The 24,875-nt window shown below is 38.4% G+C and overlaps 1 protein-coding gene across 1 annotated transcript in view; it reads right to left on the reverse strand.

Moving 5' to 3' along the window:
• Positions 1–16,802, reverse strand: part of LOC127636031 (protocadherin-16-like) — a 120,750-nt gene extending 103,948 nt beyond the window's left edge. Inside the window, exons 1-2 of the mRNA XM_052116390.1 lie at positions 16,623–16,802; positions 1,597–3,420 (exon numbers count right to left, since the gene is read on the reverse strand). Of these exons, the coding sequence (XP_051972350.1) occupies positions 1,597–3,399 (1,803 nt within the window). The 5' untranslated portion in view covers positions 3,400–3,420; positions 16,623–16,802. The remainder of the gene's footprint in view (positions 1–1,596; positions 3,421–16,622) is intronic.
• Between the last annotated feature and the right edge of the window lie 8,073 nt (positions 16,803–24,875).

Consider the following 24,875-nt stretch of genomic DNA (forward strand, 5'->3'; position numbering starts at 1 on the left):
AATTCCTTTAGGAAATTAGCTGCTAACAATGCAATCTTAGCGAACCCTCCTTTTTGTTTTTATAATTAATTGCACCTTGTTGCAAATAAATAACAAAAAATATTAAATCCTGAGTTTCTAAGACAAACAGAGGCAAAGAACACAAGACAAGCCAAATCCAGTCTCTCAGTGGATCAGAACCAGGGACCACAGTTGGTTTGGTGGTAGGCCTATACAGTGTGTGCGGCCTGGTGCCATGAGGACTGCTGAATAAAAACTCCCATCCTCTAAATGTCCTGGCCTCGTCCAGGGAGACCAAAAAGAAATATGTATGACAGTGTGGCATGCAAGGGATACTTAAAAACCAACTGTGCTGTTGTGTATTCTGCAAATGAGTTAAAAAGATGTTGACCAATAATGAGAAAAAAACTATTTCAATAAGTGACTAAAATAGATACATGATTCTTTGAGAAATTTAAATAGCTCTGCTTTTTGATCTCCTAAACAAGCAAATTGTTTGGTTTCATAGAATTTTTCCTAATGGCCAACTGCTTCCCATATTCAGTTATCGGTCTTTATCGTTCACTTCCAGCCTCCTTTTTATTGCTGACTTTATACATCCCTCTCTGTGTGTGGCAAACCCCTTCTCTATCCTTCTTTTTACCCCCTCACCCATTTCTTCTCTATATTTTGAACACACATGCCAAATTCCTCAGAATTTTGACCAACCTCTCTTTTCAAATATATGCTATAAATGAACCAGCAACAATGTGGAATTCCAGTATTTATCTAAAATGTTTGTTTTGGAGGGCATTTTTCAGCAGATGCTTCTGTTGGAAACGGACATTACAGAGAACCTTTGATGTCTGAAATTGCTTGTTCTTGAGAGAAAAATGGAGGAAAAAAGAAAATATGCCCCAAATTAATTTTATTTTCCACAGGGGCAACAACAGCTTGAGAAAACAGTTGGCCCATCTGACACATGGTGGCAAAATTTATCATGGCAACAGACTTAGAATCAACATTTCAAAAGATGAACAAAGCACAGATTTTACCATCTGCCAAGCAACTCTTTCTGCAATTTGTCATGCTAAGAAAACATCTGTTAATCATATGTCACAATTACAAATTTGTGTTGGAGACTTAAAGTTTTCACAGTGTCAGCCTAAGATGGTTTGCTGTGCTTCTCTGGTTTAAGCTGTTCTTTTTGTCTGGTCTAGCTTGTCTAATTGGTCTCCCACCCTTGCCAGGCTGGTGCTCTGCTAGATAAGCTGGTCATCCAGCTGGTCTCCTACCAAGCTAAAGTGTCCCAAACCCCTCTGAAGGCAACCATCAGACCAGCCTGACCAGGAAGGGAGACCAGCTAAGCCCAGCAAACCATCTTAGGCTGGTTTAAGATGGTTTAACCATCCTAAGCTGGTTTAATAAGGGTCAAGCATTATATTGAAAATAATATTCTGGGTAACTTATTTTGAATCTAGAAATTGGCTCATCAATTTGTGATACTAAAAAAAGGTTATGTTGCATTTAGCACTGTACAACCTTACAGGCAGTAAATTAACTGAAAGTGAAATGATAGTGATGTGAATAGGGGTGTAAAAAAACATTTATTCCTACCTCAAGGAAGCAGGTCCCTGCTGCTGTGTTCTCCTTGATAGAAACATTGTAGAAGCTGCTTCCAAACACTGGCTCATTATCATTGCTATCCTGCAGGTTGATATCTACCACAGCAGTGGATGATAATGGGGGCCTTCCCCCATCAGTGGCCACTACTTTGATACTTGGCTTTGGGTCCGTCTCATAATCCAGCTGGGTTGCTGTGGTTATGATACCCGTTATGGGGTCAATGGTGAACCAACTTGCTTGTGTTCTCTTGTCAGGTAGGATGCTGTAACGGACATTACCATTGAGACCTTGATCTTTGTCCCTTGCAGTCACTTGAAGCACAAAACTACCTGGATAGACAACTTCTGGAATGGTTTGCTTGTAAGCCTGTTGGTCAAAGAGAGGCGGGTTGTCATTTACATCAGTAATGTGAATAGTAAACAAAGACTCTGCTCGAAGTGGAGGGGTTCCAGAATCAGTAGCCATGACCCGAAGATCATATGAATCCCTCTCTTCACGATCTAGTGTTTGGTCGACGTAGATGAGGTAGATGATACTGTCTTTAGTGGTCAAAGCAAATTTTCCATCACCTCCTTCGAGTGACACATTGACATTGGAGTACTCGCCATAATCAGGGTCAGAGACGGAGATTCTTGCAACGTACTGACCTGGCTGAGCACCTTCAGAGATTTGGGGTGAACCATCCTCACTGAGAAAGATTATGGTCATGGTTGGTTGATTATCATTATAGTCCCGTACGTGGATTGTAACAAATGCATTGGTAATCTCTGGATGGCTTGCATTATCTCTGGCTTGCACTACCAGCTCATGGACCTTTCTCACCTCATAGTCTAAAGGTTTATTGAGCGTTATGACCCCAGAGCGAGAGTCGATGACGAAATAGTGATCCGGATCACTCTGGCGGCGGTTTATCTCATAGAGCACAAGGCCATTATCTCCTTCATCATCATCCATTGCAAAAACTTGCAAGATGTTGCTGCCCTGTTGAAGGCTTTCAGAGATGATGGCATGGTAGCGACTCTGGTTAAAAACAGGAGCATGATCATTGATATCCTGCACCAACACATCAAGAGTCATCTGACCAGTCTTCCGCAGAGGACCGCCATCAAAGGCCTCAACCACCAAAGAGTAGGACGACCTCTTCTCTCGGTCCAAGACGCCATTGACTACAAGGTCAAGGTAAAGGACTTTGTTTGCTGCTCTTTTGGTCTCGAGACGGAACACTTGACCTACATTGCCGTCTTTGATCTGATACCCTTGTACAGTAAGCTGATCCTTATCCGCATCAGTGGCAGGCTCAAGTGAGAACTTCGTTCCCACCGCTGTTTGTTCTGGGATCTTCAAAGAGGCTTTCTTTTTGGGGAATGTGGGGGCATGATCGTTGATATCATTTAGAGTGATGGAAACCTTGATTGTGAGACCTGTCATAGTGACCGCGATAAAACTGTAATGGTCCCTTTCTTCTCGGTCAAGTTGCCTGGCGGTCTTTATGATCCCTGTGGTTTCATCGATGTGGAGATCGCTACCAATGCCGGTACCTTCGTGGTCAGAGATGAAGTATAATGAAGCTGTAACTCCAGGGGGCAAACCAGCGCTGATGTCACCCACTATTGTTCCTTCAGGCTGTTCCTCATCTAACTGGAGCTCCAAAATACCTGGTGTGCCATCTCCTCCGACAATTACTGTTAACAATCCCATTACAATACAAATCACCAAAAGCATCCTTAGCCTCCAGAAAACCCACACACGAAATTGTCCACATGTACTCTTCCCAAAGCCATTAAACAGCGTCATTGTGCCAAAATTTCTTCACACCTGCAAAAAAGAAGGCAGATTGTCACAAGGTACACAAGCACTGCATAATATTTTGACAATTATAAAAATGCAATCCTTACAGACTCCCTCACTGTCGCACATACAGAGCTAAAATGCATGAGCAAGGGATGCGTTTGATATAGAAAGGAGAGGCTTCCCCCAGTTAGGGCAGAAAAAATCATAAGCTGCTTCCACATGTTGTACAGGCTCTTATTCACGCGCTACGCCTTTTCAAAACATAACACACAATGCAGGCATTTCATTCTCATGATTCCTCCATGCTCTATCTGTGATGCTGTTGTCTAGTCCAAACAGCTTCAGTTTGAAAATAAATTAATACATTTATATCAAACAAACTCACAGGATCAATCTATTATAATCAAGGAATCATGTTTTAATCACCAATTTACACAAAAGTACAATGGTTCCTGATTTACACTCTTTTGCAGAGGAGTATTCCAAATATATTTCCTTTCCAGCTGTATTCACATGAATGGGTATCATCCTGCATGAGAGCAATGGCATGTGGCATAGAATCATTCATCATTGAAGGGCTGGGTTCCAGGTGGCAGGAAAAGTCCCTCAAACAAAAAAATTCTTTGTGTACAGATATTAAACCTTGTTGTCTTAGAGGATAAATCTCAGAGGTGCATTGGCAAATAAATTGAACTGAATTTAGAGACGTTTATGCTTATAACATTACTAAAAACAACTTGCCAAAATTAATTTATCTAGTTTTAAGGATGTTTAGATATTTTTACTTTAAAACAAGACAAAAGAATGCTGATTGTTTTCATGACTTATTTAGAGGAGAGAGAGATATTACTCTAGATATTACAAAAAAACAGACAGGAGTTTGGCACATGTGTTTGGAAAGCATCTCTATTTTTTCAAATGTGTGAAGGCTGAATACTGTGGGAAGCATGCTAAAGATGGTCAGACTAGGGATGGTATTTTATTCTCCACTAATGAAGTGCTTGCAGCAAACCTTCAGGAGTCATTGATGAGAGAATCTGTTGGTAAAATGTGTGTTATCCAAACCTCAATGTGTAATGATGGCAGATCATCAGGCGAAAATTGTTGTGGTCTCTATGTGAAAGTGGATTACAATTGCAATTTGTCCTTGTCAGTTCTTTTTTTTTTTTTTATTGTGAGACACACAGAACTCACAGAACGGATAAAATAAATATTGAATTTGGACTTGTGTAATTTTCTAAAAGGGAAAATGCCCACCAGAAAAACCACATGAATTCAGTTATGATTCAATGCATGGCTAACCAGCCTGGCTCCCTCTTGTGGCAACAAGAGGCTTTTAAGAGTCAATTGGTTTTTGCAATTGTTAAAAAAGTAAAATGTTAAAAACAGTAATGGAGTCAAAGGGAAAAACAAACGTGTGTGTGCGTGCGCATGTATGAACAAGTGATTTTGTGTAAAGGCTGGCATTTACAAATAATTAACCTCGCAGACACAGTTGACCAGGAGGACTCCATTCTGTCTGTTCTAATCAACTATCTGAGACCTTCACCAACATGTGATCACTGATACAGTTGCAGCCTGTCATCTGTGTAGGGGCATCCTAAAACACAAATTACATTGTCAGGATCTCTATGACAAATATCACAATGACCATCAATTTTCCCTGACTTATTAGTCTGTATCCCATGAGCGATTCAAAAGTGATTGATTAACAGATCTGAAACACAAATTAGGTTTGAGTCAGATAGATTCAAACAACAACAGCAATGAAAGCTTCAGGGCAATGCTCGATTGTTTGACAGAATGCACAATGCACAATTAAGTGACCATTAAGAAACCACATAAATTGCAGAAGATCAGAAATGTATTTACCAAAATTCTAAAAGCCAAATCCTGAAATTCTAGTTAAGAAAACCCCATGTTAGGTGTTTCTGTGGAGTGTGGTGGCCCCTAAGCTCTGTCTAATGAAAGTAGCAGAAATTGATGGGGGCCACTTTGAGCCAATTTAAACAGATTCTGAGGTCATGGAGGCACGCAATGCATTGCTATACTGCCTCAACAATGTGCCTTTTTCTTATATGCAATGGCTTATTAAAAACATAGCATAAAAATGCTGTTGAGGGGTAGGCAGAGCTGACAGTTTCTCCATCCCACAAAATAAACATAGGCCAGACTGAATGATTGACAAAGGCGTCTGAGGAAAACCTGTAGGGGGGCTGGCTGTCCTATTCACTTTTAATTTCTGCAGCTCCTGAGAGCAGAAGCTCGCAGCCATGTTGGATAATTAGGGCAGTGAAATCTCTTAGACTTGAGGATCTTCACCTTTTCTGTACTGCTGTTCTCCTAACAGTTAAACATTTTAAACTCAAATGCCGTTGTATAACACACTATATCAGAGTAACATTTACGCAATTGGCAGACACTTTTATCCAAACCATCTTACAAGTCTTACACTTTTATTACAAACCATCTTACATAGTTACCTTTTCTTATCATTATTTTCAGTATGTGCACTCCCTGGGAATTAAACTCACCACAGAGATTATGCACAGAGTGCTTTACAGTCTATAATGCAATGAAGGTCCAGGAAAGAATCAACCCATGGCATTCGTGTTCCTAGAATAGTGTCATGCTCTACAATTTGAGCAACAGGAACACTATAGAGCTTAGGCAAAGGAAGATTTATAATCTATAATGCAATCAGGATCCAGCAACTTTCATTGAGTGCTTGATGGGAATCAAACCCATATCCTTTGCGTTACTAGACTAGTTGAACTACAGGAATACTACAGAGCTCAAGCACAGAAATATTTATGGTCAATAATGCAATGAAGATCCTAGAACTTTGATTGATTGTTGAATCAAACCCATGACCTTTGCATTGCTAGACTAGTGCCATGCTCTACCAGTTAAAACCTGTAAGTGTCCAGTAAGATTCAAACCCATGACCTTTGCTTTGCTAGTAATATGCTCATCAAGTTGAGCTACAGAAAATCTACAGAGCTTAAGAGTCTATAATGCAATTATGGTCCAGGAACTTGGGTATCAAACCTATAACCTTTGCATAACTAGACAAGTGCCATGCTTCCCAGTTGAACTAGAGGAAGACTACAGAGCTTAAGCACAGATAGATTTACATTCTATAAGGCAATTAAAATAATTGAACTTTGAGTTGAGTGAATCCTGTAAAATAATATAGTTTTTCCCAGGCAATAATTGTTAATACTATATCGATTACTGTCCATCCAATTCCAAACTGTTCCTGTAAATTGATGCCATGCTGGAGGCATCAAAACACTCAAACTGTGAGCACTCGCATTCATGTTGAACTGTGATCATTGGTGGTAGAAACTATAGCAGGGTAGCATACATCAGATTCAATTTTAAGAAACTAGGCTCTATTTGAGGGTGACACGGTGGCTCACAGCAAGGAGGTCCCAGGTTCCAGTCCTGGCTCAACTGGGCCTTTCAGTGTGGAGTTTGCATGTTCTCCCTGTGTTTGCATGGGTTTTCTCCAGGTGATCCAGTTAATTGTTAATTGGAGATCCTAAATTGCACATAAGTGTGAGTAAGAGTGTGAATGTACAGTATCTCACAAAAGTGAGTACACCCCTCACATTTTTGTAAATATTTGATTATATCTTTTCATGTGACAACACTGAAGAAATTACACTTTGCTACAATGAAATGTAGTGAGTGTACAGCTTGTATAACAGAGTAAATGTGCTGTCCCCTCAAAATAACTCAACACACAGCCATTAATGTTTAAACCGCTGGCAACAAAAGTGAGAACAACCCTAAGTGAAAATGTCCAAATTGGGCCCAATTAGACATTTTCCCTCCCCGGTCATGTGACTCGTTAGTGTTACAAGGTCTCAGGTGTGAATGGGGAGCAGGTGTGTTAAATTTGGTGTCATCGCTCTCACACTCCCTCATACTGGTCACTGGAAGTTCAACATGGCACCTCATGGAAAAGATCTCTCTGAGGATCTGAAAAAAATAATTGTTGCTCTACATAAAGATGGCCTAGGCTATAAGAAGATTGCCAAGACCCTGACACTGAGCTGCAGCATGAGACCATACAGCGGTTTAACAGGACAGGTTCCACTCAGAACAGGCCTCGCCATGGTCGACCAAAGAAGTTGAGTGCACATGCTCAGCGTCATTTCCAGAGGTTATCTTTGGGAAATAGACGTATGAGTGCTGCCAGCATTGCTGCAGAGGTTGAAGGGGTGGGGGGTCAGCCTGTCAGTGCTCAGACCATACACCGCACACTGCATCAAATTGGTCTGCATGGCTGTCATCCCAGAAGGAAGCCTCTTCTTAAGATGATGCACAAGAAAGCCTGCAAACAGTTTGCTGAAGACAAGCAGACTAAGGACATGGATTACTGGAACCATGTCCTGTGGTCTGATAAGACCATGGTAAACTTATTTGGTTCAGATGGTGTCAAGCGTGTGTGGTGGAAACCAGGTGAGGAGTACAAAGACAAGTGTGTCTTGCCTACAGTAAAGCATGGTGGTGGGAGTGTCATAGTCTACGGCTGCATGAGTGCTGCCGGCACTGGGGAGCTACAGTTCAGTGAGGGAACCATGAATGCCAACATGTACTGTGACATACTGAAGCAGATCATGATCCCCTCCCTTTGGAGACTGGGCCGCAGGGCAGTATTCCAGCATGATAACGACCCCAAACACGCCTCCAAGACGACCACTGCCTTGCTAAAGAAGCTGAGGGTGAAGGTGATGGACTGGCCAAGCATGTCTCCAGACCTAAACCCTATTGAGCCTCTGTGGGGCATCCTCAAACGGAAGGTGGAGGAGCACAAGGTCTCTAACATCCACCAGCACTGTGATGTCGTCATGGAGGAGTGGAAGAGGACTCCAGTGGCAACCTGTGAAGCTCTGGTGAACTCCATGCCCAAGAGGGTTAAAGCATTGCTGGAAAAGAATGGTGGCCACACAAAATATTGACACTTTGGGCCCAATTTGGACATTTTCACTTAGGGGTGTTCTCACTTTTGTTGCCAGAGGTTTAGACATTAATGGCTGTGTGTTGAGTTATTTTGAGGGGACAGCAAATGTACACTGTTATACAAGCTGTACACTCACTACTTTACATTGTAGCAAAGTGTCATTTCTTCAGTGTTGTCACATGAAAAGATATAATCAAATATTTACAAAAATGTGAGGAATGTACTCACTTTTGTAAGATACTGTATATGTCTGTGTCTGTTGCCTTGTGATGGCCACCTGTCCAGGGTGTTTCCCTGCCTTCTGCCCGAGACAGCTGGGTTAGGCTCCAGCACTACCCGTGACCCTACATAAGTGGCTATAGAAGATGGATGGATGGATGGATGGATAGGCTCTGTTTGAGGGATGAATAAGAATTCTTTTACTGAAACCCATGCTTATTATGGGTCAGAAATGACTGAATACGGACAAATATTTGCCATAGTTTCTGCAGGCTAAATGGGTATGGAATTCACTCACGCTCAGTTTTCAGTATTTACACAACCACAGAGCCAGGCCTCCTTGGACTTTCTGCTTTTAGCCATCCAGCTGTCATCAAGAGGCTGTAGTCGGTTAGTTTAACAGTGAAGGTGGCAGTCAGGGATTAGTATACGACTGGGGAAGCAGATGACAGATCAGCAAAGAAGAATAATGTTAAGTATTGACCATTTGTTGAATGCCTTTTAAACTCACTAGTTACAAGTGAGCATCCATTGAGAAAAAAAAAAATATTTAGAAAATACATGATCTCACAAGCTGTATGTCGGGGTATTTGCATTGGCATTTTACAGGTACTAATGTTTTATAAAATTGCCACAAAGTTTTTGTAATTTAAGAACAGAGCTTGGAGTGCTGTTTTGGATATATTTTTATGGAATGGTTTCCAGAGAACTATTTGTGTGTCCTGCCATTGACACCGACTTTGGCAGTTGTGCACTGATATAAAACAACACTAGACTTGTAATGCTCCACATCTCTCAAAGCATTCTCTAAAAAGACAGTGGTTTGTACAGCTGTCCAATTCTAGAGGAACCAGGTTAAATAAAAACCCTTATCAGCATGTTTTAACAGTGACACACTCACAGAGCCCAAGTGCATGTTTGTTTTAGTTGTCATCTGTAATGTGTTTGAATAAAGACTGAGATTACATTTCTGAGGGCAATTACTACTAATTTCTTCAGTGTGTAAAGACCCTCATTGCACTTAAGCAAAACAGCTTAAGTCTTCAAGAGTGAATTCAAAGGTTGAACCATGCTCTACCTCTATATTCCTTGGGTGAAATAGAAGTCCACTGCTTGTGGTCCATAGGAGGTTTACCAGCCCCAATACGATATTCAGGAAATAGATAAAACCCTCAGCTAACACACTAACATGGTGTGAGGAAACATCTCATAAGTAAAACAACTTCCATCATCAGGCGAGTGAATGAAAAGTTTGTCCCCCATTTTAATTGCATTGATATACCAATGACGCAATCCCAGGGAATTGGTGTGATAAATTGTTTTCCAGACATTTCTTTACACAGGGACACACCACAGTCATTTTTTTATATTCTCTCTGTGGCACAGGTTTAATAGGATATAAAGTTTCCTGAAAAAGTCACAACACAAACATTAAGTTTGTAGTTGCTGCAAAACCACATTTCCAAATTTCCCCTTTTGAGACAAGTCCAGAAAAAACAAATCTTGGGCTAATGCAATGACCCCACAAGTCCAAGTGAGACATTTCTCATGCTTGACACTGCAGCCATACATTTCTTACACTGTAGAAGTGTGCACAGATATTTCATGGGCATATAACCTATGAGCAACCTTGGTTTGTCTTGTTCAAGCCAGTACCTCCACCAACCAAAGACAAAATACAGAGTCAAAAGCCAAAACAAGGTTATTAAAACAGCATACTCTGCAGATTCTCCTCATCCCATGAGATGGTTGTAAGTTCGTTATTATAACACAAGTCAAATAAACACTGATTTATGCAGTTTGCCTCTCAGCAGTGTAATTTGCCAGATTTTCAAGTATGCAATTCAAAAATGTAATCAGATTAAAGTGTGAGAATGTTTTTGCCTATGCCGACCAACCACACTGGTGTCTAAGGCCTAAGTATACAATGGAAGATGCCAAACTTTTTTCTATTGAATGAACTGAAGCACCCTCCTTATCCAAGGCAAATGAAGCCTGTCTTTATACTATGTGTGGCATAGTTTTAAAATTAATTTGTTAAGGAAAATGAATTAAAAAAGAACATCACATCCAAACCACACCCACGATTCATTTTAACCAATCGTGAACACTCTTCGACTAGCTGAGTACTCCTAGGGATTTTTTGGGATGCACGTGAACAGGAGAAAAATCACTAAACGAACACCTTAGCTTAGCACAACAAAAACATCAGTGCATTTAATTGTGACATTTAGGCGAATTAAATAAAGAATATTTGGCCAGTAAGGATATCATTAAAGGATTATTCAGTCTTTAGCTTAATGTACAGCATTTGTGGCATTATGTTGATTACCAATAAAATTTATTTCCCTCCTTTTCTTTAAAAAAAGCAAAAATGGAGGTTACACTGAGGCACTTACAATGGAAGTGAATGGGCCAATTTTTGGATGGTTTGAAGGCAGAAATGTGAAACTTATAATTTTGTAAAGCACTTACTAAAATTCTTTGTTAAAAATCTGTGCTTATTTTTTTATTTGAGCTGTAGAGCTCTTTATCATAATTTTTACTGTCGACTTAGGGCCAGGACAATGAAGTGGTAAAATTGTAAATTACTTCACGCCAAAAATATTAGTAAGCATTTTATCACATTAAAATCACGCTAATACATATATTGCTTATGTCTTCTGGCTATACTTTTGAAACAATGACTATTTTAACATTTACAGATTAGCCCCATTCATTTCTATTGTACATGCCTCACTTTTACCACAATTGTTTCATTTTCTTTTTTAAAGAAAAATGAGGGACAATTATTTTTATTTTTAGCATTATGCCACAAATGCTGTCGATTCTTTTAACTATGTGCACTAAGACAAATAGAAAGAGAGAAAGCAAGCTTCAGTGAATGAATGAAACAACCTGCGGTCTCCCTGTTCCAGGGTTGGATATACGGCATGCTCTTTCGTGAGGAATGGAATAAAACAGGAAAAGGGAAATGGTGATGGAAACAAGTTCACTGAATTATTAATGAGAAGTGACAAACTGTTTAACAAACATTGAACACTGAGATGGCACATCTCAGGTGTCTATATCACCCAGGTTACTTCACATTGTACATTGTTACATCAGAGAGTCTCTGTTACATCACTGAAACACATGAGAAACCCTGTAAGCACTAATTACACTTATATGTAAACATAGTGAACTAGCTAACTTATTGAGCTTTCACCAAGATTAATACAACCAATTCAAACTTTCTTTTTATATGTTAGGTAAGAGGGTAGTTAATGTTAAGATATATAACAGACGCTTGCCTAAATTAGTATTACAGAGAGGTCAACACCAACTGCACCCCAACCACCAACTGTGAGTACTGTTCTGTTAAGGAAAAGGAACTGTGCCTCAGTAGAATTGTACATTGACTTGTCCAAATTCAGACCTTATCTAGAAGCATGCATGTTTCCAGTCCATTTGACAGTGCTGATGCTTGAGAACAACTGCCATTACGAGTCCTGAGAGGTAAAAAACACAACACAAAGCCACAGTGCCACCATGCTTACGTTTGCTGCTCAGAACAAAATGACTGAGAGCTCTCAAGGGCTGTTAGAGCCAATACTGCACACTCCATTGGAGTAATCTGAATGAAGCTCGCAATAATCCAACGGCATTATTATTAAGTGAATGAGCAGCTCACATTAGATTATAGTGAAGCATTAAAAGCTCTTGTCTATATGATATGCAATGATTGCTCATTTGCTTTGCGTGACTCTCCATCTATGAACCAATTCACTTATTTATAGCAATTTAACTGAACCTGATCATTAGATGGTAAATATTAAACACAAAAATTTGAGTAAAATTTTGACTTTGACTAAATTAAAAGCCTAAGGGCAAAATGAGATGTAACTACTTTAGTACTCATTAAAGGGATGGTCTGTTCCATGAGAATTCTGTCATTAAATCATGACAGAATTCAGAATTCATCACTTATTCAGGTTGTTCCAAACCTTCCCATGGAACACAAAATATGTAAACAGAATGTTAGCTTCAGTCACCATTGACTTTCATTTCATCTTTGTTTCTATTCAATGGTAGTGAGGCTGAAGCTAACATTCTACATACTGTAACATCTCCTGTTGTGTTCCATGTGAGAATTAAAGACGTATGGTTTTGGAACGACATGACAGAATTTTAATTTTGGGTGAACTATCCCTTTAACACTCAGATGGTATTTGGCAAACCCTTTCAAGAGGAATAGATCACCACCTGGTCTAATGACACTTAGTAGGAACTAGGGATGGGACAATATATCACATTTTGAAATATTGTGAACCTAAATAAATGACGAACCATATAAAGCCAAATTTCGATATTTTGAAAATTGTTTTCTGTCCATGTGATCATAAATGAAAAAACACATCACACAACAAAATCTCTCTCACTCGCTTTTTTCTACACTATTTATAGGTTTTGCATATGGTCCCGAAATTTAAGTACTGGAACACATGGAACAATTGTCTTGTTTTGTTGAAAAGTGCTTAAAAAAGCCAGAAATAATGGAACATTTCTCTAATGTGTGTCCGTCAAAGATGAGATCTATGCACTCCACTTTTATTAAATAATGTGCCTTTTAATATCCTTTCTGTTCTTTACAGTCAGCTGATCAAAAAGTAACTAGTGTCTCTTTAATGTGTACTGAACCGAAACACAAGATGCTGGTCTAGCCTTTGTTCTTAAAGAGACAGTACCATTTAACCACTTGTTTTAGAAGTTAATGTACTGCAAACTTAATGCAATAACTTGTAAATTGTACAGATTATTTTAAACAGTGAAAGTTCATATCATTATTAAATATGCAATTACATGTTCATTGATAGAATGTAGAATTTTTAATTAACAAAATTAACATACTATACTGTATATATATCACGTTAGAATATGTATGTAAATGTAGATGAGTCTGTAAGACAAGTGTTAAAATGTGTAGTTTTTCAGATGATTCGTCGATTTCATAACATAGCAGTGTGTGAGTAATAGTGAGAAAAATATGTGTTTATAAAGTCATATTCAGCCACTGTGGTCGTGAATTAGGTGAAAGTGAATAAAATGCACAGGTGTTGTAGCGTATCTAGTGTTAATTTAATCAGGAAACCATGACAACCACGACACACAAATGTCTGTTTGCAAAAATGAAGTTATAAAAATGTTCATTCTATGTTGATATCATCCCACCCATAGTAGGAACACACTTTATGGATGGAAAAAAGAAACCTAGGTCTCCAGAACAGCAATCTGAAGCACTTAGATATAATAGCTTAGCTTGTCTCTGGTCAGAGTGCCAGGAAGCTCGTTCCAAAATCTAACAATAGAGACGGTTAAGTAAACTAATTAGAACAAAATGTGTTGCAGACACAACGTTTTTTTAAACACAATTTTAGTTACCTTACTCTGGTAATATAAGGTCATTTTGAATAGCAAATTAGAACAAAAAACAATACAAGAAAATGTTTTGCTTATATATCATCTGTCATCCATTCAAAGAAGTAAGGAGAGAGTCTGTCTGTGCTACATCCAGGCATAACATCAGAAATTAAATCTGTGTTTTATGTTCACTTTTGCAAGTGCACGAAATCACTCACAATCTGTTTCCTCTGAATAACAATCCTGAGATGATTATAAGGCTTCAATTAAAAGCAAAGGGAAGGAAAAATGGATATACAAGCCTGAGATCTCACATTATATCTAGACAGGGAAATCACTCAGCGAGTGGGCTTATTTCTTTACTTCCGACTGCGGTGTTTGCAGGAAATAGATTAAACTTGGTTTCCCCAAGACCAACAAAGAGTTCAGACTACTGAACAACCTCAAATCTAATCTCAAAGTTTTAGTCTCAATGGCTAAAAAAAAAAAAAGGGTGGAAAAGGAAATGTCTATTTGATGAATATTCATCCAATATACATTCAATAGAAATCCTTCATCAAAATGATGCTGATACAAGTCTTTCTCAGTAATGATCATCAAGCACTGTGGATTCAAATCCCTCCTAAACACACACCCTATCCTTTTAGCTTTGTCTAATTAAATCAAGCCCCCAATTGGTAGGTTCTTGTTAAAGTCCTGGGGACCATGACCCCAAAGATTGTTATCCAGATGTAGCAATGCAGTCACGTGTTTAGGGTGTGAAAATGTAATAAATACACATCTGGACTCACAAAGCATCCTCTAGCTCTGTACTTGTGGGGTGCACACAACCCAAGATTGCCACGTTTGTCATTGCCACTCTGTTACACATGCCTTTCACACATGAGCGAGTAGACTGACGTCTTCTCTTTTGACTGTAAATTTGTGATGCTTAATTACAGCCTGTGCAGAATGAATGAGAGACTTAAATAATTGGCACCCATTATGCAATGAGGTGCATGCCGTTTTACATTGCGTGTGCAGGCACATACTCTATACTAGTCTGGTAGTTGCAGTCGCCAGTGAAAAAGAGCAACAAAATGGCACTAAAACTCAAACATATTTCTCTTGTTAAAAAATGAGTCCATTTTCAGGAGAGTGCACATCTGTTTGCTCAAGAAGTAACTGACCTTTGCTTGTCCATTTACTGAGGAATAGTGTTTATGTGCAAGGAATAGAGGGATAATCCCGCTTCTATTGTATAGGGTATGTTTACAGTGCTTCGTTTTTAAGCAACTCTACGCGCGAACAGAGCTGCGGGTTCCAATAGTAGCAATATGACTATAATGGAAGTTCACGTCTCTTGATTGCAGTGTAGCCTAGATGAGGTGCAAGAAAATTTCATTGAATAATTCCCTGTTTAAGTTAAAGTTTAGGTATAAATAAATAAAAACATAAAAACACGATTAGTTTGATAATAATTTACGATGAAACATCGGCGGGAACATTTCGACATTACAAAAGTCAATTTTTACCCCAATTTGGAATGCCCAATTCCCAACGTGCTCTAGGTCCTCGTGATGGTGTAGTGACAAATCTCAGTCACCTCTGCATCTAAGTCAGTCAATCTGTGCATTTTATCACATGGCTTGTTGAACGTGTTACTGTGAAGACCTAGTGCGTGTGGAGGCTTCACGCTACTCTCTTCTGGATCCATGCACAACTCACCACATGCCCCTCCGAGAGGAGGAACCACATTATAGCGACCACAAGGAGGTTAATCCAACGTGACACTCACCCTACCCTAGCAACCATGCCAATTGGTTGCTTAGGAAGCCTGACTGGAGTCACTCAGCATGCCCTGGATTTGAACTTGTGATTCCAGGTGTGGCAGTCAGCGTCTTTACTTGCTGAGCTACCCAGGCCCCCCACAACAGTCAATTTTACTAATTTGGTATTTGGGCTTCTTAAATCCATCCTAAATGTCATAGTTTATTGATTATACAATTAAAACCTAAAAATAACCATTGGCTAACGTTCTGTATATTTCTTACTAGGTTTTCACACAAAAGCCTCCACAGAACATTCTGGGAATATTCATTTATGGTTATAAAAAAATCTAACATTAAATGTTCCACACGTTAGGATATTTTCCCCCAAAATAAATAATGGGAACCATACTCTAACGTTATGGGAACGTGCTGGGAATCTAAAATATCTTATATCTTATAAATAGTTTCCTGATTAAAAATAAATAAATAAAAAAATCTATGTATCTATTTTGGATATTGCTTTTCCCACTTGGCTAAACGTTGTGTTTTGTTAACGGATCAATAGCTACCCACATGCTGCTTTTAATAAACTCATATAAAATGCGGATGAACAAAGTCACCAAGGAAATGAATGCAACTGCCCATATAGCTTTTACTCTTTGAACACACAAAGACGCGCTTGGTTTTGCTTTCACAGAGATAGGCTATATGAATGGGAGTAAAATGAATAGCCGATCAATAACCCACATGTCGCTGAAACGCGTAGCACCACACATTTTCCCTCGCGCAAACGTTTAACATGTCAGAAAATCTGTTAAGTAGGGTAGACTGTCTTGATCCATTGTAAATGATACGCTCTACATAACGACACCGATTCTTACATTCATCTGAACGATCTTCGCCGCTGTCTGAGCATCCGTTGTTTCACTCCAATCCAATTTGTATGCAGATGTAGCCTATGCTACCCAGCCGGTTCCCAGCCACAAAGCGGATCCAGAGGGAAGAAACGGGGTTGTTTAAGATAAATACATCAGCATTAAATCCATATGAAAGTGGTTAAATTGTCATTCCCTTCTGGTTGCAGACCTCTTGCTTTCACCGGCAAATAATAATAGCCTATCCCTCGGTTGTTACGCGTCAGGTGTGAGCAGGTACGCAATTCACTTTTCCATTCAATAGACGGGATCTGTATCTCACGATCTCCTCTGTGCCATAGTAGTAAAAGCGCAACTCAGCATCCAATTCTGCATGGACCGGGCGCTCTGTGGACACACCACTTCTGCCAATGAAATCCGACCACCAGATAAGGCCCGGCCTCTCCTAATTTGGGTTGCTAATATATTCAATACGTGGGGAGCCGTACAAAAGGGGGAGCAGAGAAAAAAGGAGGACGGAGAAAAAGACTGGATTTGTTCCTGTAGACTGTAGTGCCACCATGCTCCACCTGGGAGAAGTGGTTTTAAGACAAAGAACCAAATTCAAGAACTTTTTTCAATTGTTTAGTTTGATGCTGTATGCATATAATTTTATGCACTTATATAAGCAGTCATACAGTCATTCCGTATTTCATATTCATATTTTATATATGTAAATCATATTAGAATGAAAAGTCTATAATAAACTTTTCATGCATACCTTAATTTCACAGTGTAATTACAGAGGCAGTATGGAGGCTTACATTTTTAAATGCACCAGCATGCGTTACAATTTAATGTTTTTAAGGATTTTTGTTTTAGTATGTCAATGATAGTTTTTATTTATTTATGTTTTGTTAAATAAAATAAATGATCATAGCAGGTTAATTAGTTTATTTAGGAATGAACTTAAAAAATCCCAGACCTTGCAGGCAGTGGTGTAGTAGTGTCTGAAGAGATGGGCATACTGTGAATTTATGAAGGATTAGGCTACTATGAAAACTGCTCTAATTAATAAACTATTACATACATAATACACAATAAACTGTTAAGCATTGTATAGCTAATATGAGTGTAGTAATGTTCACGTTAACACGTTTTCTTGTATTACCATATATAGCCTACATAAAAATGAATGGTTATTTGTTTTATTTGTGTACTATAATGCGCTTTTCTGTGTATAGTTAAATTGTTTTGAAATTCTTCTTTTTATAATAAATGTAAGCGCAGCGTAGTTCTAGTGGGAAGACTAGCAGCTGTTCATCATCACACCCTTAGCTGGGTAATTCCTAGCCAATCGCATGTAAGCCATTGCTTTATAAGTCTGCTCACAATCTATCACATTGCTGTTTCAGTGTGCTAACACGGCAACCCCCACCACCCCACCACCACCAGTTGAGCCCTGTCCCGCATGGGGGTAGGCTCCTCGCCCCTGCCTCCTATCTCCGGCAGGATATGACAGTTCCAAGTACAACTCCCTCGGACCGCCAGACGGGGCCTACACCAAAGAGAGACATTACTTTCTGTTTTACATTCATCAAATAAATGGCATCTTAAATCTTGCCTGTGTGTCTTCCCGATAGAATAATAATAATAAAAAAAAAACACACACACAATTCACTAAACGGTTCTGAGGCATCGTGTTATTAGATTGAAAAAGTTCCCTGTCAAAAGCCTATTCATTGTAGGCTACTGGTGGCCATAGGCTACGTATCATCACTTATTTTAGGTGGGCATACACAAAATCATAAGAAAGATAGGTGGGTATATTGGATATGCCTACATATGCCCTAGACTACACTACTGCTTGCAGGAAATTGTTTGTATTGGGAGTCTTGATGTACCCTGCAGACCGATGGAGTCTAAACATACAGCAGCACCAGGATAATAAGTGTGTGACAGCAAAGTCATTTATCATACTGGTTTTCAGGTCAACCCCATCCACCTGCATCCAAGCGTTAAGTAGGATATTCCGGGTTCAATACAAGTTAAGCTCAATGAACAGCATTTGTGACATTATGCTGATTAGCACATAAAAATTAATTAAAACTCCTCCCTTGTTTATTTAATAAAAGCAAAAATCACGGTCACAGTAATGCACATACAATTGAATTAATGGGGCCATTCCATAAATGTTAAAATACACACTGTTTTAAAAGTATAGCCACAAGATGTAAACATTATACATTATGTGGAAAATTCAGTGATTTGCTTGCATTGGAAAATAACTTACACAGATATGATTAGTGTGATTTTATCACACTGAAATTATGTTAACAAGTATAATGATTACATCTTGTACCTATAGCCTACTTTTGAAACTACGTATCTGAATGTTTATGGACTGGCCCCATTCACTTCCATTGTAAGTGCCTCATTGTAACTGCATTTTTTGTGTTGATTTTTGTTTTGTTTTAAATGAACAAGGGATGAGTACAAATTGTATTTGTCATCATCAATATTATGCCACAAATGCTATCAGTTAAGCATAACTTGTTTTGAACCAGCAACATTTCTTTAAACCCTAAAATGTAAACGCTACTAATTGTTACTAAGGCCATGCCCACACTAATCCATTTTTTATTGAAAACGCATAGATTTCTCTTTGTTTTCGCCTCTCAAACATACAGAAACGGCGCTTCCCTCCACAGAAAACAAGGCGTTTAGAAAATGCTCTCCATACATTTGAAAATTATGCTTTTAAAACGATGCTTTTGAAAGCATCATTGTGTAGTTTGATTAAATATGAATGTAAATTGTGTACAAAAATAAATAATTAAATAGTTAAATAATAATTGTATTTAGAACCCCAGTGAACAAGCTGAATGCGACTGTGGAAAGGAAGGCAAAACTCCATTAGATGTTGATTAATGGAGAAAAATAACCTTGGGAGAAACCAGACTCACTGTGGGGCCAGTTCCCCGCTGGCAAAAAGCATGACTAGAAATGTGTTATTTGTGTGCGGTGCATGTCATGGTTTCAAATTTGTAAATAAATTAAGTATTAAGGGCCAGTGTTTAAACTTTGATTTTGTATGAACTGTAAGATTAATGACACATTTCTTTGAAGTTCTTCCTGGATTAACTGTAGAAGTTCACATAGATGCATTGTCCTTTGTCAGTTGGCTGATGAAGGCTTTTGTTGGCAATTAATTGACAGTCTATGTATTCCATTTTAAGAGTGTAGTCCATCAATAAACAAAGGTGATTCAGGCAGAGATCAATGAGGAGCATCACAGTTCAACCGACAGGTTAGTGATGTTCGGTGGGGTCCACCCTAGGTCCAAGGTTCAGGCAGTGGCATATGAAGTATCCGATGTCTTACAAAGTTGGAGTTGGCATCAGTTCATCTTCTGAAGTCCATCGTAAAAGACTGAAGTGATGTCTGGCTAGCACCTGCTTTAGTTTGTCGTATTCAATCAGCAACATGTAGCAGTGGAGTCTGGCTCCAAGCAGGTACGGAACTGGATCTGGCCGGCTCTAGTAACCTCGGGATATGAATTCCGAGGTTGAGACAGGGAAGCAAATACAATAACATTAGCGTAGATGCCATTCAATTTATTGCAGAATTATAGATTATGAGAAATGTTTTTTGAGAAATGTTTTTGGCTCCGGCAGACCTAACTAAAGCAGCCTAATTGTGAGTTGATGGATAAATTAGGTGTATGTCTGGCTAATTAGATATGTCTTTAGTCTAGACTGAGTGAGTGTGTCTGTGTCCGCAACAGGGTTAGGGAGATTATTCCATAGTTTTGGAGCCAAATAGAAAAAGGATTAACTTTTAACAGGCCAGAATTTTGCGATCGTAATGAACGTGATGGAATATAGCGTGGTAGAAGGTCACTGAAGTACTACAGAGATAGACCATTCAAAGCTTTGTATGTAGTTAACAGAATTTTAAAATTAATACAAAATGTAGTACAAAAAGTAGCTAATGTAACAATTATAAAATTGTGCTTATATGATCATATTCCTTGGTTATAGTCAACACTCTGGCAGCTGCAATTTGAACCAATTGGAGTTTATTTATTGAACTTGCTGGACATCCTCCCAGTAATGCATTTCAATAATCTAATCTTGAGGTCATGAACACATTAATAAAGTTTTCGACATCAGTAACAGAGAGCATGTGTTGTAACTTAGCAATATTTCTAAGGTAGAAGAATGCTGTTCTACAAACATTGGGAATTATTTTCAAAGGAAAGATTAGTATCAAATATAACACCTAAGTTCTTCACTGTAGAAGACGGTAAGAATGTAACAGTACATCCATAGAGTCAAATGATATTTTAGCGGTTTATTTTTAGAGGTTTTTGATCCAATAATTAGTACCCCTGTTTTATCAGAATTGTGGAGAAGGAAATGTCTGGACATCCAATCTTTGATTTCATTGATACACTCATGTTAATTTGAAGAATTCCATGATTCTTGATAATATCTCCAAGGGGAAGCATATATAAGGAGAAAAGCAGAGGCCCTAATACTGATCACTGTGGCACTCTATACTTAACTTTTGCTTGATTTGAAAATTCCTTGTTTACACATACAATGTGGTAGCAGTCTGAGAAATAGGACCTGAACCATGCTAATGCAAGTCCACTAATGCCAACATAATTCTCCAGCCTATTCAAGAAAATGTCATGATCCATGCTGTCGAAGGCAGCACTAAGATCTAAAAGCACTAGAAGATAAATGCAACCACTATCAGATGATAAGACTTTCAATATTGAACATCAACATTTTGGTCTTCCATAAACCTTGAATTAAGTAATCTTCCCTGTGTATATGCACATTTATTTGCAGTGCCATTCTTTTTTTAAAGACTTTACCACAGATCATGAGACACTCCTAAGTGTTAGCAGATGCTAACATTGCATTTCTCTTGTGTGAGCGTTTGGGGACAAGCTCCCCACAAGATTTTGTATATATACCCTAAGAAGCTCTAGAGGTGGAGGACACTCTTGACTTCTGTTCATACCACTCAGATATCATCTTCGCAATCTTTGATTTTATGTGAAGATAAATTGTATTTAATCAATTGAGTACACATACTACATACACAGAATATTCACATCTCTACTAACTCACACACAAACTATATTTAAAATCCCTCTTACTGAGTTAAACCTTCCCATGTGGAGTTGTATGTTGCTTTTTTGAAGTTCTGGGACACAGGTAGTGCCAACAACTTGATTAATTCTTAATGAAAGGATCCTGCTCGTGCCATCTTAATCCTTGAGCTGAATGTATTGGCTGTGGTGAGTTCAATTATTGTGAGGTCATTTGGTTCTGGCTCATTTAGTGTTAATAAGTGTTCCTGTCTACTTTGCCAAAATCATTCACAGAGAGTGAGTTTGGCTTTCATAACAGACTTTTCACTGGCTTGGAGAGAGTCACTTTTTATGTCTGTCACAGCAGTTTTTTGAGACTTGTACTGATTGGTTATTTAATGCTGCATAAATATCATTAATAAAATTGTGCATATTTATACAGTTTACAAAAGAAAGTATTTTTTTAAGTTCCAGCAACAGTCTGTTTTTTAAGGAAATATTCATTTAAAAACTCCTGAGCTTGATTATGGTCTTATTGTGCTGTCTGTCAGTCAGTTGTCCATTACCTTTATAGCCAAAAGTCTGGTCCAATTCTAGTTCACACTTCCCTTCATAAAACTGAAGGGAAGAGGTCACCCTCCCCAATATCAAGAAGTGAAATGATGTATTTTTGATGTCATAACAGCGTCTGCAGTTGAAATAATGTGCTTTACAGAAGACACTGGCAGGGAAGAGATGTAATCGCTCAATGAGCACATATGGGTGTGCTATGCATAAAATTAAAGTAAATATTTTGTGTGGCATAACGTAACAGACTCATGGTTTCTTCTGTAATCTCACTACACACATTGTAATCATTTACTTTTCTTAATGTATTAATGTATTAACAGTGCAAATTTAGAGTATTTAAGAAACTTTGGAATTCCACCATCCATCCATCCATCCATCGTCAACCGCTTATCCTGTGTACAGGGTCGCGGGGGGCTGGAGCCTATCCCAGCTAACATTGGGCGAAAGGCGGGGGACACACTGGACAGGTCGCCAGTCCATCGCAGGGCGGAATTCCACCATAATTTTGAAAAAATTATTTCAAATAGCGTCATTAGAGTTAAAAAATTATCTCAGTGAAAAACGATTGAGTTACAGTGATGACTTTCTAGCTTTTGTGCAAATCTGGGTGTATTTCTATATGAATTAAAATTAGCACACACACACGTGCACGTAAACACGCACGCAAACACACACAAACACACGCACATGCACACACACACGTTTTATTCACTATATAAGTGAGGACATCTCATAGACTTCCATTGATTTTGTAGCAGGCTAATTATATTTTCTATACCCTAAACCTAACCCGCACAGAAACCTGTGCACACACACATACATATATATAGTGAATCCTGCACACACACACACACACACACACACACATGTTGTGTTTCCATGTTTTATGGGGACTTTCCATAGACATAATGGTTTTTATACTGTACAAACTTTATATTCTATTCCCTAAACCTAACCCTACCCCTAAACCTAACCCTCACAGAAAACTTTCTGCATTTTTACCTTTTCAAAAAACATAATTTAGTATGATTTATAAGCTGTTTTCCTCATGGGGACCAACAAAATGTCCCCACAAGGTCAAAAATTTCGGGTTTTACTATCCTTATGGGGACATTTGGTCCCCACAAAGTGATAAATACACGCTCACACATACACACACACACACACACACACACACACACACACATGCACAAACAGTCTCTTCGGTAACTCTTTTTTGTTGTTGTTTCTGTTATCTGTTGTTGTTTCTCTCATCCACACTATATCTGTGTTTTCCTGCACTGAAAATAGAGATCAAAAACACCCTCTATCACATACTTTGTAAAATGCTAACCTTAGGAAACTGAAAATGTTTCCAAATTAAAAAGGATTTGTGTCGATGTGTTGATTCTTTATAGAACTCAAATGTTGAGTTCTATCATCCACCTCATATTTGGAACCCCTAAAAGTTTAATTATAGAGCCCTTTAAAAGACCATGTCTACACTATTTTCACTTGTAATAATTATATCCAAGTCAATTATAAAAATAATATTGATTAGTCTGGATGTGGCCTAAGATTACATATAAAGAAAGCACAAAAAGAAGACACAGCTCATGTTTCAAACAAGTGGTTCATCTCTAAATCCAGTCATACTACATCACAACAGATACAGATTGTGCAGATACTGACAGATTTTATTAAGCACCTGCTTAAGCAACTTTCAAATAACAGAGCTCTTGAAGAAACTGAGGGGAGATCCTGTTGGTCCAAGAGATATTTGTGCTGTTCACTATTTGGACTATGAAAAGTTTCTTTGGATTTCATTCATATCCATTTCTCAATCCTGCACAAAAGTAATGATGGATAAATAGTTAACTGCTGTATGGTTGTGATTATCCACTCATATTTAATAGTGTCTTTGGGTTGAGGTTTTAAGGGTGTAGAAAGAGGGTGTGAGATTTTCCACATGAGACTAAAGTTTAACTTCAGCGAAACTACTTCGTTTTATTATTACGGCAAAAAAAAATAATGATCGTTTTCCAACAGGTTTCTCAAACACTCCCCTCATATTGAATTGGTCAGTCAAAACACTGACTGTTGCACCCCAAACTCACGCCCCTGGTTAAGTCAACATTGCTATTTTGGGCTGGTCAGGATGATCAAACAAAGCAATGTTTTGATAGTCCATCAAAATGGTTTATTGTTTTGCTGATTAATCGGCCCCGATAGTTGCTTTTGGAACTATGGTGTTGGGTGATGTTTATATTGTAAAATTTAGTAAATTGGGTTTCCAACTTTCCGCCACACGAAGATGGGCATGCGTGAGCATTTTGTTTGCTTTAATGGGATACGGCATGTTACACTGTCAGACTGGTAGGGGTGTTCCATTTCCACCAAAATATGGGACTTGCTGGGACAGATGGCAACCCTAGTTGTAAGACTGCATATTTTGTTTCCCTTATCTGAAAAGTACAGACATTTCTAAATAAGAGACCCAGATGTATTTGCAACGTTATGTACCAATGTTTTTATATATATATATATATATATATATATATATATATATATATATATCATTATTTTAATTTTGGTAGTACAATAATCTGCATCTGGGATTT

Source organism: Xyrauchen texanus, chromosome 43 (genome assembly GCF_025860055.1).
Source record: "Xyrauchen texanus isolate HMW12.3.18 chromosome 43, RBS_HiC_50CHRs, whole genome shotgun sequence".
NCBI classification, from domain to species: domain Eukaryota; kingdom Metazoa; phylum Chordata; class Actinopteri; order Cypriniformes; family Catostomidae; genus Xyrauchen; species Xyrauchen texanus.